This window comes from Bufo gargarizans, chromosome 4 (assembly GCF_014858855.1).
Source record: "Bufo gargarizans isolate SCDJY-AF-19 chromosome 4, ASM1485885v1, whole genome shotgun sequence".
In the NCBI taxonomy this organism is placed as follows: domain Eukaryota; kingdom Metazoa; phylum Chordata; class Amphibia; order Anura; family Bufonidae; genus Bufo; species Bufo gargarizans.
Window position 1 is genome coordinate 443,667,425 of NC_058083.1, and position 12,358 is coordinate 443,679,782.

The window sequence follows — 12,358 nt, forward strand, 5'->3', positions numbered from 1 at the left end:
CTGGCATCAATCTTCTAAGATGATCTACAAACAAATCATATATAACAATATTTGATACCCTCCAGGCCTCTTTTCTGCTGCCTTGTCGGAGTCTTTTCAAAATGGCAGCCCGTTTCAGACTTTCCCTTGCAATGGGGTTGGAGTTGTTAGACTTCTCCTCAGGCTCATGCAGAGAAGTGTAGGGGTCACTTTGAAAGGAATCCCAGGGTGGACAAGAACAGAGGCAGCGTGGGAGTCATGTAAGGCACCAAGTATGTTGACTGTATCATTTTGGGACTGGAGGTTCGCTGAAACCTACTGGTCATAATTGTTTTAGTGTCAACAATATTCATCAGTTTACCTTAATCCACAGAAACAAAATAAATTGTACTCACTAATATATCAGTTAGTATGCGATAATCCTCAATTTCTTCAGGTTTTTCTTGGCTGTACTTTGTTATTAAACCAACTGCAACGCCAGCAACCGGAGCAGAAATAGGTACCCCTTGAAATTAGATTGACAGTAATCAAAATTTAAATAGTCCATATGTTACTAGTCTGGTTCATTTACTGGAGTAAAGAAAAGTAACATCTAATGATGCTTTGATAACAGATATATCAAAATTAGACACAAGGAAAAAAAAAAAAAAACACACAGTTGCCATTCTGCACCTAGGTTCATCGGCCGCTAGCAGTAAGAAATTTGCTTGATGGGGTAGTTCAGTCAGAGCCACAAACAACTCATGGTATAGCAATGAAAAAATTATAATCTTCATTTTCTGTAATCTACGGTATTTGTGTGAAATGTGCACAGTGACAAATTTAGCTCATACTCATCCGGTGTCCCTACATGGATCCTCTGATATCTAACCTGACATGGGTCTAAGTTAAAATACTGCGATAAGGAAATAGCAATATAACCCTATCTCCAGAGTCGGACTAGGGTTCCTTGGACCCACTAGAGGAGATGATCCCGACGGCCGACTCCGAGTGTCCGGCTTTAAAAAATGTAATGTTTATTGCTACATGTAATATAATGTATTAGTATGATTTAAAGGGGTTGTCCAAGATATTTAAAAGTCATGGACAACTCCCACAATAGCTTAAAATTAAGAAGATAATAAAAATAAAAAAAACACATTATATACTCATCCCTTTCTCCAACGTTCATCTGGTACTCCTGCTGCTGTCTGCTTACAAACCGCAGTGGTGACCACTGAAGCCAATTATAGCGGAGGTCAGTGACTGGCTGCAGATGTCGGGTACCATATCTCGGCATGTCACAGTGTTGGTGACATGCAGAGTGACTTGCTGAGATACATCTGACTGCTGCTGCACTCGCATGACTTATCTAGGCTGTCTAAACAAACTGCGTCAGGAATACCTGAACCGAAGAGCGGCAACAGAGAAAGCTGGTGCGCATATTTAGATTTTTTATTCTAAGGTATTGTAGGCATTGTCAGAGATTTTTAATTATCTTAGACAAACCCTTTGATAGGTTATTTATGAATCATCCCTTAAAGGGGTTCTCCGGGAATGATTTAAAATGGCCGCCAGAAATGGTTTCCTCCACTTGTAAAGCTGCCTGGGAGGGGAGGTAGCGGGGCCTCACTACACATTACGCTCTGGCACTTGCATATACTACATATTGGTGGGTTGTCCTGTCAGGCTGCTCAGCCATGATGATATATCATAGGCAGGATCGTACCATCACCATCTATTGTAGAACAGTGTAGTGTATAATAAGGCCCCGCCCTCTCATCCCCCTAGGCAGCTCTGCAAGTGGAGGCAACCAGTCCTCCTCACATTCTAAGCCAGGTTGCTGGCGGCCATTTTTAATCATTCCCGGAGAACACTTTTAAAGAATTAGACCCTAGTGACAAGATTGCACCAATCAACTCCAAATGAATCACTAAGACTCATTATCATTTGTCAGAGCCAAAATAAAAACGACAATGAAATGATCTGAAAACACTTCATTACCTGCATCCATTAAAGCCAAAGAACCGCCACAAGCAGAAGCCATGGATGAGGAGCCTAAGAGAAATAAAAGCAGGTAAGCAAAAAGAGTGGTTTGTTACCATAAAATCCTTTTCTCGTCTCGTTTATTGGGGGACACAGCAAAGACATTGGGTATAGCTACTGCCACCAAGCAAAAACGGTTAACTTCTCCCACCAAGCTAATCAGTGTGTATGGAAGCAGTAGGAACCTATGCAACCAACATGTCCAATCCAAAAGGAATCAAACTAAAGAGGGGTTGCTGGCCTGGGGTCTTGGTGTCAAACAGGATAATTGTGTGGATTGACTACACTGAAACTTGATACTACAGCAGGCGCAAGCAAAGTAGGTAGCGATGGTGGACTCCCGTCTGGGTGTTTCCCCTCTAGGGTCGGACATGATGGGGACCTTGGGGGAGAAAAATGAGTCCCTGGAGGACAACACAACTAAGGAAAATGGATGTCGACAAAACAAAATTAGCTAATAACCAAGACCGCTGGAGGTATAGAGGGGAGCAACCTAGGGAAGAGCCTACTCGATTGGAGAGCAGAGGGTCCCAGGAGTAGGCCAGAACACATGTGCCGTCATCCAAGAGTCGGGTGGAAGAGAAGGAGGAGCCAGAATGGAGGTGGAGAGAAAGACCAAGGCCAAGGGTTGCTGGGAGGCGAGGGATTGATGGTGGTGGCGGTGAAACGGTTTTGTCCCCATACTCACCTGACTCCCGATCCCTGAAATCCAGCTTTGGTCCTAGCAGAGTATTTCACCCTCCCAGGTCACTCCCTTTGGTGGTGGTGGTGGGGAACGGTGCCCGAGGTAGTGAAGACCCAAGGCTGGCAGGCAGTGGAGGATTTGGTGGTCCTCCATACCACCTTTTCTTCTGACCTGGCTACTGGGGATTTTTGGGGGCATCCCTATATGCTGCCAGATGGGTAACTGGGGTATAATTCAACCCTGAGCCCCAAGTGTGTGAAAAACAGCAAGACCTGCAGAGCAGATGTCTGCCTCCTACGGACACTAAGCTACAACTGATTAGCTCACTGCCTGCAGGAGGGGTGTAGCTGGAGGGAGGAGTTAAAGGGAACCTGTCATCAACTTTATGGTGACCTCACTGAGCATAGTGACAGAAATGCTGATGTCAGCGGTGTGTCACTCATGAGCTAAAAGTAAATGGTTGCCGAGAACCAGCATTATAATCATTGCAGTCCAGGCCTTGAAAAGAGTCACATCTACCTGAGAAGAGTCCTGGTTATTATAATCTCCTGCTCTCTCGCCCATCTGCTGATTGGCAGTTCTCTCCTAGAGAGAAAGAGAGAAAACTAGGTAGAAGACTGTCAGTCATCAGCAGGTGGGCAGGGAGAACAGGAATTCATGAATGACCATGACTCTTCTCAGGTGGCCGTGACTCTTTTCCAGGCCCAGTCTGCAATGATTGTGATGTTGGTTCTCGGCAACCACTTACTGTTAACTTATAAATGACAGAGCGCTGAAATCAACTCACCTGTCTGTACTTTATTCTGCTGTTAGTATCGGCAGCACAAAGTTGATGACAGGTTCCCTTTAACACTTTTTGCTTAGTGTCCGCCTCCTAGTGGCAGCAGCTATACCCAAGGTTTTTGCCCCCAATGACAGATGAGAAAAAAGGATTTTATTATTTAGAAATAATTATGCAAAAAATTAGCATTAAAAACAGACAAAAAGACACAGTCAATTACTTAGTTACTGCAGTGTTTAAAGCTTTAGGTTATGTTCATTTTCTGTGCAGTTCTGGTGCGTTTTTGCAGCTTTCCATTTGTTTCAATGGAAGAATCAGTGCAGATTCTGCTCCAAGACAGAGCATGCAGCTTCTTTTTTCCTACACACACTTTGGAAAAAAGCAAGCTCTGCCTCCGATTGAAATAAATGGGAGGCTTTTTAGGTGTTTTTTTGCCACGGAAAACACGTAAAAAAACAACGCAAAAAAAAAAAAGTTGTGTGAACGGGCTCTTACTGTCAGTTAGGCCAGAAAAACATGCAGTTCGAGGTGCAGTTAAAAAGTCGGACATGCACTGCCGTACTGCGCCGTAGCGCTGCCCCCGTCCCCATTATAGTCAATGGGGACGGAGCAGCGGTCCGGCAGCACGGCGAAATAGCGGAAGGACGGATCCGACAGGGTGAACAGCCTGTCGGATCCGTCCAGCCGCAAGTGTAAAAGTACCCTAAAGCCATGTGGCCGATGTCCAGTGATGGCCTAAGAAGAGGCTGCAGCGCTCAAGGCTTCTTGTAACCACTGATCGGCGGGTGTCGCACCCCTGCAGATCTGATACTGATGACCTATCCTGAGGAGAAGTCATGAATGTCTTCTCCTGAATAACCCCTTTAAGGCCCCTTATTATTGTTCAATTGAGCAGACGATTGTGGGGAAGAGAGCGTTCCTTCCTGACAATCGCCTGCTCGGCAGTGTAGGAGACCGCTGCATCTATTATGATGACTGCACTTGGTGGTCAGATGTGAAGGTACTTAGCTGTATAGCGATAAGGCCAACCACACGACATAAATAACAGGATGAATGTGTGTATCTAATGAAGGCGTGCTGCTACATACATACAGTACAGCCTTCTAGAAATAAATGCTTCATTTCCAATGAAGTGGATCATCACAAGTACTGAGGGGATGAAGAATACAGTATATTAGTCATCATTTACGTTTGGCTTACCATTGGACTCCAGTACTTCTGCCGTTACTCTTATCGTGAAGGGAAAATCTTTCGGTATCACTGCCTTCAAGGCTTTCTCTGCTAGCGCACCTAAGTACCGAGCAAAGAGATAATTCTCAAAACCAATAGAAATGCTGAGAGTGCATCAAACAAAACCACATTTATTGCAAAGTTGTGCCTGTATGCTCAACAGAGTCAACTTCTACCAGAAGTGCCAAGTACATTCCTTCATAATGTGTTTGCCTTGTAAAGAAACCCCCATTGCTAAAACCATTAGAACTTATGGAGTTCAGGAGATCCCTCTATGAACCAGACCAGGCTGCTGGTTGTGCAAGTGTGGGATCTCTCGGGACCTGGTTTGTCAATATATTACATGGTCATCTGCTAGATGGAGTTTGCCTCGGCAATAACAGACAAAGCTGAACCAGATAAAATAGTTAAAAGGGTTATTTCCATCACTAAGATATGCCATCACTTTCTGATCCGTGTGGGCCAGGCTCCCAGGATCCACACCAATTCTTTAAATCAAAGGGTTTTTCAGGGACTTTTAGATTGATGGTCTATGATTAGAATAGATCATCAATATTTGTTCGGCAGGGATCCCACTTCCAAAACACTCTCCAACAAGCTGTTTTTCAAAAGCATCAGAAACAGGCCCCAGCACTACAGTAGATGGAGACTGTTATTACAGCACTGGTCCCATTAAAGGGGTTGTCCTGGTTCAGAGCTGAACCTGGACATATCCCCTTCTAAACCCAGACAGACCCTCTGAGATGAGCATCGGAGCATTTCATGAAATTGCGCAGGCAAGGGATTTTTCAGCATATCCGGTGACGTACCAGGACTCTGCTAGGCGGAAGCTGTTTCCCGGTGACGTCACCGCCACTAATGGGTGGGCTTTAGCAGACTAGGGCAGTGCTAAAGCCCACCCATTAGTGCTGGTGACGTCACCAGGAACACTGCTAGGTGGAAGCCCCCACCTAGCAATCTAAGTTTGTAAACAAAAAATGCTCCGATGCTCATTTCAGAGGGGCTGCCTGGGTAAAGAAGGGGATATGTCCGGGTTCATCTGTAACCACAGACAATGCCTTTAAGTTGAATGGGACCAGTGCTGCAGTATCCAGCTCTGTCTAATACACAGTGGAAGGAGCTCTGTAGTTCCAGTACATATTCCCTTTTTATGCAGGTTTACTTACCATGACCAAGTTCTCTCCTATTCATTCCCATGACCTTTCCAATCTCATTTGTAGCATATGGAGGAAACTGAAAAGCAAAACCAGTAAGAATGTGGAGAGTACAATCTACAATCATGTACCACATGTATTATTATGTACAGGATACTGTCACATAGGCCAAAACACAGTGTTAATAAACCATAATGCATGTAGTGGTTGAATCTGCCTACCAATATCTCAAGGGATTTATGCTGCGTTCATCTGTTTGGAATCGACTGACATTGTGCAGTTAAAGGGGTTTATCAAGCTCCTGATATTGATGACCTATACTTTGGACAGGTCACTAATATCCGATTGGCGAGGGTCCGAAACACTGCATCCCAACCGAACAGGTGTTCCCTGCAGCTTCCAGTGCTGGATCTAGCAGGAAGAACAGCTCTGTTCAAAGTGTAGTGGCCGCCCTGTGTTACTGCAGCCCAGCTACCATTGAAGAGAATAAGAGCTGAGCTGCAGTAACCCGACACGACCACTACACTTTGAACGGAGCTGTGCTTCCTGCTCCAGGGAACACCTGATCGATCGGAATGCAAGGTTTGGGACCCTCACCAAAACATCTTTAAAGGATAACTGTCACATTTAGACCCTAATTTCAATTTTCCTATATGTAGTTACTAATAACCTGATATTCCAGAATCAGTTACTATTAGACTGACTTACCCCATATTTAATAAGATTCAGCCTTTAGCAACCAGTCTGCATAAAACCGCAATTTCACTATTCAGTTAAGATGGCCACCACTGCCCTCACCCTGAGGCTAATCCTGCCTGCCCTCACTAGACAGTAACAATAGCCCCCCAAAAGTGTCAGTAACCAGAGCCCTCCCCCCTAAAGGGTTAATCTCCTGCAGCACAAAGGGGTCCTCTTACCACATGTTGCTTTCATTTATACACTGAGCAGACGGCAGATCTCCCTTCCCTGGTCTGCCCTGCGTCCACTCTGCATTGTCCCAGCTCTGCTGAGTGAGGGAGCGTCTGCCAAGTGCAGGGACAGGGAGAAGTGCACACAGCCCAGGCACTGTTATCAGCTGCTGGGGAGGACCTGGCTCTAATCATTTACTTACAGTCCCTGGCTGTCAGTAATCTGACCTTGCACGCTGCGTGCTTCTGCGTCCTCCTGCGTCCTCCGTCCTTCAACACAGACGGACCTGCCTAGCAACCTGATTTTAAGCAGAGGTAAAAGTAGGCAGTACAGGGAACAAAACTGTGGAATTAAGGGGTAATTGAATACACAGTGAAAAGTTGAAATAGGGCCACTAAGGTGATATTAATCACCACAATCCAATACTCCAAAAAAAATAAAAAATATGACAGTTATACTTTAAAGCCGTTTTTTGGTACTTACTGATGACTATTTTAGGATAGGTCATCAATGTCAGAACGGTGGGGTCTGACAACCCCACTGATCAGCTGGGGCAACTCTACAGTAGACGGAGTTGGAAGCAGAAGGTTCTGTCCACTTCGGGAAATGAGCTGCAGTGCGCCGGCAAACGACATTCACTTGAATGGAAACTAAGCTGCAGTACCTTGCCTCCGGCCACTGTACAGTTTACAGTACCAGCGGCTCCCTGAAAGAACGGATCGGTGTGGGTGCTGGATGTCGGATCCCTACCCCAATCAGACAGGAGGATAAGTCATGAATATCTAAGTATCAGAAACTCCCTTAAATTCAAGTAAATGGGGTATTTTACACCCCCACTGACAAAGAGAAAACAAATCTGAACTACATAAAGAATATGTTGCAGATTTTAAAATCCACAGCATCGCTGCAGATTCCAGACAGAAAAGAAGCAGATAAACCCCAACGCATTACAACAGGGCTAATGCACTGGTGCATCCGGGGAAGAAAAATCGGGTTTTTGCCTAAGATTTCATCTTTGAATTCTTTGAAAACGCCATAGTGGATTGTCACAAAGCCAATAAATGTGAACACTACCTTACAATGTTTATAGGGCCAATAAGTGTGAACACTGCCTTACAGAGTGATTGGCTTTGTGATAGCCGATTCGCCGCACTGCTCATTATGCAATGTAAGTCACTTTACCTCATAATGCAGCATAAAGTTCTTGTCTTTCACACCACTAGAAAAATAAAAAAAATGAAGCGTGTCAAGGCCAAACGGTTGAATTTCCCAGTTACCACATTTTCAGCACAATCTAATAGAAATATCAGCCAGGAATGTGTTTTTTTGAGGCACGCACGTAATGTAGCTTGTAAGAACCCACCCACTCACTCCATTTCCAGAAATGTAAATGTCAAGTGTATGACTACATGATTTGTCACTGTGCGCCGCTATCTCAGACCTACTAGAGCAAATAGGAAAAAGTGATCACTGAGAAATTGTATTGTACAGCACGAGGGAAATATATTTTGGTAGTAAACATGATTCACTTTAGAGTAAAAAATACTATATCCTGACATTATAGCAGTGAGGTTTTGGCGACTCAAGAGAGGTATTGTTTGCGACCGATTTTGCATGGACAAAAAATAATTATGAAAATGATCATGTACATATAATATCCATCTTAAATGACATCGCATGGTGGAAAGATTTGGTTCTCAAATCTTTTGAAAAATAAAAAAGGTACCGAGTGTCTTAAAATACCAGCCATAGAACCTAGAGGGAACTTTCCTGGTGGACCACGCAAGCCCTCCTCACTGCCGCTGGCGGGGTACATACTACAGGAAGGAACCATTAGGGTCATTATTAGAGGACGTCCAGGCAGTATGCTGAAGGTAGGTCTGGCTTGGTGTAATGGCCCACATCTCACCTCCTAAGACCCCTGGTTCATGTCCTTATCAGAGACAGTTGGAGGAGGAGGAGAGAACATGGCAGCTATTGATGGCCACCACAGAGGGACAGCTTTTGGGCATATATTTTGTGCTGCATAGGCCCCATCTAATTGTAATACACCACTGTGAGTCAGTTTTGACTGCAATTGCATTCAGTTGTTCAGTTTTTATCACGCGGGTACAATGTGTTTTGCACGTACGTGATAAAAAACTGAATGTGGAACCTAGACCTGAACTTCTTCACGAAAGTTCAGGCTTGGGTTCAAGGTTGTGTAGATTGTATTATTTTCCCTTATAACATGGTTATAAGGGAAAATAATAGCATTCTGAATACAGAATGCAAAGTACAATCGTGCTGGAGGGGTTAAAAAAATAAATTACAAAAAATAATTTAGGCTACTTTCACACTAGCGTTCAGAGCGGATCCGTCTGAGACGGATCCGCTCATATAATGCAGACGGTGGCTCCGTTCAGAACGGATCCGTCTGCATTATATTGTAAAAAAAAAATTCTAAGTGTGAAAGTAGCCTGAACGGATCCGTCCAGACTTTTACATTGAAAGTCAATGGGGGACGGATCAGTTTGAAGATTGAGCCATAGTGTGTCATCTTCAAACGGATCCGTCCCCATTGACTTACATTGTAAGTCTGGACGGATCCGCACGCCTCCGCACGGCCAGGCGGACACGCGGAGGCTGAACGCTGCCAGACTGATGCATTCTGAGCGGATCCGCGTCCACTCAGAATGCATTAGGGCAGTACGGATGCGTTTGGGGCCGCTTGTGAGCCCCTTCAAACGGAGCTCACAAGCGGACACCCGAACGCTAGTGTGAAAGTAGCCTTAACTCACCTTAATCCACCTGTTCGCGCAGCCCGGCTTCTCTCCTGTCTTCTTCTTTGAGGAATAGGACCTTTGATGACGTCACTGCGCTCATCACATGATCTTTTACCATGGTGATGGACCATGTGACGGGACCATGTGATGAGCGCAGTGACGTCACCACAGGTCCTTTTCCTGTGCACAGCAAAGATGAAGACAGAAGAGAAGCCGGGCTGCGCAAACAAGTGGATTAAGGAGAGTATAAAATTTGTATTTATTTTTTTTAACCCCTCCAGCCCTATTGTACTATAGATTCTGTTTTAAGAATGCTACTATTTTCCTTTATAACCATGTTATAAGGGAAAATAATAACGATCGGGTCTCCATCCCGAGAGTCTTCTAGTAACCGTGCGTGAAAATCGCACCGCATCCGCACTTGCTTGCGGATGCTTGCGATTTTCACGCAGCCCCATTCACTTCTATGTGGCCTGCTTTGTGTGAAAAAAAAAAAAAGGCACAAAGCGCTCACCTCACGTATTGCCCCCGCGTGGAAATCTCGCCCGTGTGAAAGGGGGCTTAGAGATACTGAATTCAGGAGATCTAGAGAAGAACTCTGAATATACAGCATGTGCCGATCTACATGACACCTCTGATATTTCCTAAGATGCAGCACTGTCCGAAAACTTTAGATCCACGGTCTGTGTATGCATCGAGTAGGGGTGCTGCAAAACCGAGAAGGGAGAACGTCTGATATGGTGGTATCTTCACCCTGCACAGCCATCTGAGCGGCAGGCGATTCTGAAATGGTATGTGCATGTGGGAATGCAAAAGGCTGAGAAGACAAGCAGGCCACTTTCCTTTTGGTGATTGTGTAATGATATGTGCATGCAGGCATAGGTGCCATTTATGAAGTCTGCACATTCTGAACTTTTTCTTGCTTAGGCCGAATGCACACGGCCGTGAGCGGTCCGTGGTATCCCGGCCTGGCATCCTGCTGGCAGCAGTAGCGCACGGCGTCATTGGTTGCTATGATGCCGTGCGCTTCATGCCGCCGCTGCACTACAGTAATACACTCCTATAGATCATACGAATGTATTACTGTAGTGCAGTGGCGGCATGAAGCGCACGGCATCATAGCAACCAATGACGTTGTGCGCTCCTGCTGCCAGCAGGATGCCAGGCCAGGATACCACAGACCGCTCACATCCGTGTGCATTCGGCCTTAGACTACACTTTTAGCCTCAAATATATTAAAGAGAGTCTGCTAGCAGTTTTCACCCAGCAAAACCACTGACAGCCACAGATAGCTTTCCTAACTGTGGGTGGTTTTAGTACCAGCATTACATTGAAAGAGACATTGTACTGCTAAGTGCACACATCTGCAAATGCCCTGAAAGTGGTCGCTAATGCTACAGTACCACCCAGAGCACCGGAGCAGTGGGGGAAGGGGATGGGGGGGGTTCAGGGACTGCCTTTGTGTTACTAGTAGGAATTGTGGGACTGCCTTTGTGTTACTAGTGGGAATTGTGTGCAAGTATTGTTGATATCAAAATCACCCACATAGATATGTTTAAACAGGTCTCCAACATGGCACTGTCAGCAGTTTTGCAGGGTCACAACTGCTGACAGACTCCTTTCAAGCTTTCGTGCAAAAGTGCATGAAGGTGTCCATGAGTGTAAAGCGTTCTGTGGTATTTTAACAATGTGCAAGGCGACTTTCAGGAAAATATAAAGATATGGGGGTATAATATGTCCCATATCGATGACCTATCCTTGCGATACCTGGGACCACCACTGATCAGCTGTTTGAGGAGGCTGGGGAGCACCGTAGCCTTTTCACAGTTAACAAAGCACAACGCTGGCTGTATCGGTACTGCAGCACAGCCCCATTCACTTGATCAATATCAGATAGGCAAGGGTACGATTACCGGCAGCCCTGGTGATCTGATATTGATGACCTATCCTGAAGATAGCCCATCAATATGAAAATCTCAGAAAACAGATTTAAAAGCCAATAGCCATTCACAGCTAGGACTTAATTACAGGATATAAGTCACATCTGAAAGGGCATTTCAAAGCTGATCCCCATTGTTAAAGGTACCTTCAGGTATCCCGGCTCATGGACACTCACTAATGAAGCACATCATAGTGGCCTTGTATAGCCTATACCGGTAAAAATTACCACAACAGTACCACAAGCACAATGAAACATCTGTGTGAGCAATTTCTATTGGTTAGATTGTGGTAGTCCATCAGTATTCCTTCCATTATTTACACAGCTACACATTCTTTGATACTGTAGCTCCTTAGAAATGAATGGGGCCAAGCTGCAGTACCACAGACAACCTGTTGACAGGTGTGGCGCTGATTTCAGAAGGAAGCAGTCATATTTTTCTAACCTTAATGCTGTTGTAATGTGATCAGCCTTCATACTGGACTCAATAGAATCAAAGGTAACCGTAGATAAAACCTAAACAAAGAAAATAAATGCAGTTTAGCATAACAAACACCATCTTTAAAAACATTTATCTAAACCCATCCATTAAAGTGTTTTGATATGTCGTAAGTCGAGACCCCCACAAACACTATTACAAAGAAGCGCTCACATAGCACGCTCTCTCTGCTTGCTGCAGAAGACGGGATCAAGACGGGCTTTAAGACTTTGTATTGAGCCCATCTCCTGTATCAAGGAGAGAGGCCATGCTGTGCGTGGCTTCTCTCTCCTCATGCTAGCGGCTGTCAGAGGGTTGGAAGTCTAGTTCTATGTAAGGGACCAAAGATGATGCCTGGAATGCAGACCATAACAGAGATAATTTATTGGTTGTCGAGAATCCCTTTAAATATT

General features: G+C 44.9%; 1 protein-coding gene across 1 annotated transcript in view; it reads right to left on the bottom strand.

Moving 5' to 3' along the window:
- The window catches only part of PNPT1 (polyribonucleotide nucleotidyltransferase 1), a 76,133-nt gene that overhangs the window by 21,549 nt on the left and 42,226 nt on the right, over positions 1–12,358 (bottom strand). The window contains exons 14-19 of the mRNA XM_044289417.1: positions 11,913–11,983; positions 7,946–7,982; positions 5,867–5,933; positions 4,671–4,760; positions 1,963–2,016; positions 375–484 (exon numbers count right to left, since the gene is read on the bottom strand). Of these exons, the coding sequence (XP_044145352.1) occupies positions 375–484; positions 1,963–2,016; positions 4,671–4,760; positions 5,867–5,933; positions 7,946–7,982; positions 11,913–11,983 (429 nt within the window). The remainder of the gene's footprint in view (positions 1–374; positions 485–1,962; positions 2,017–4,670; positions 4,761–5,866; positions 5,934–7,945; positions 7,983–11,912; positions 11,984–12,358) is intronic.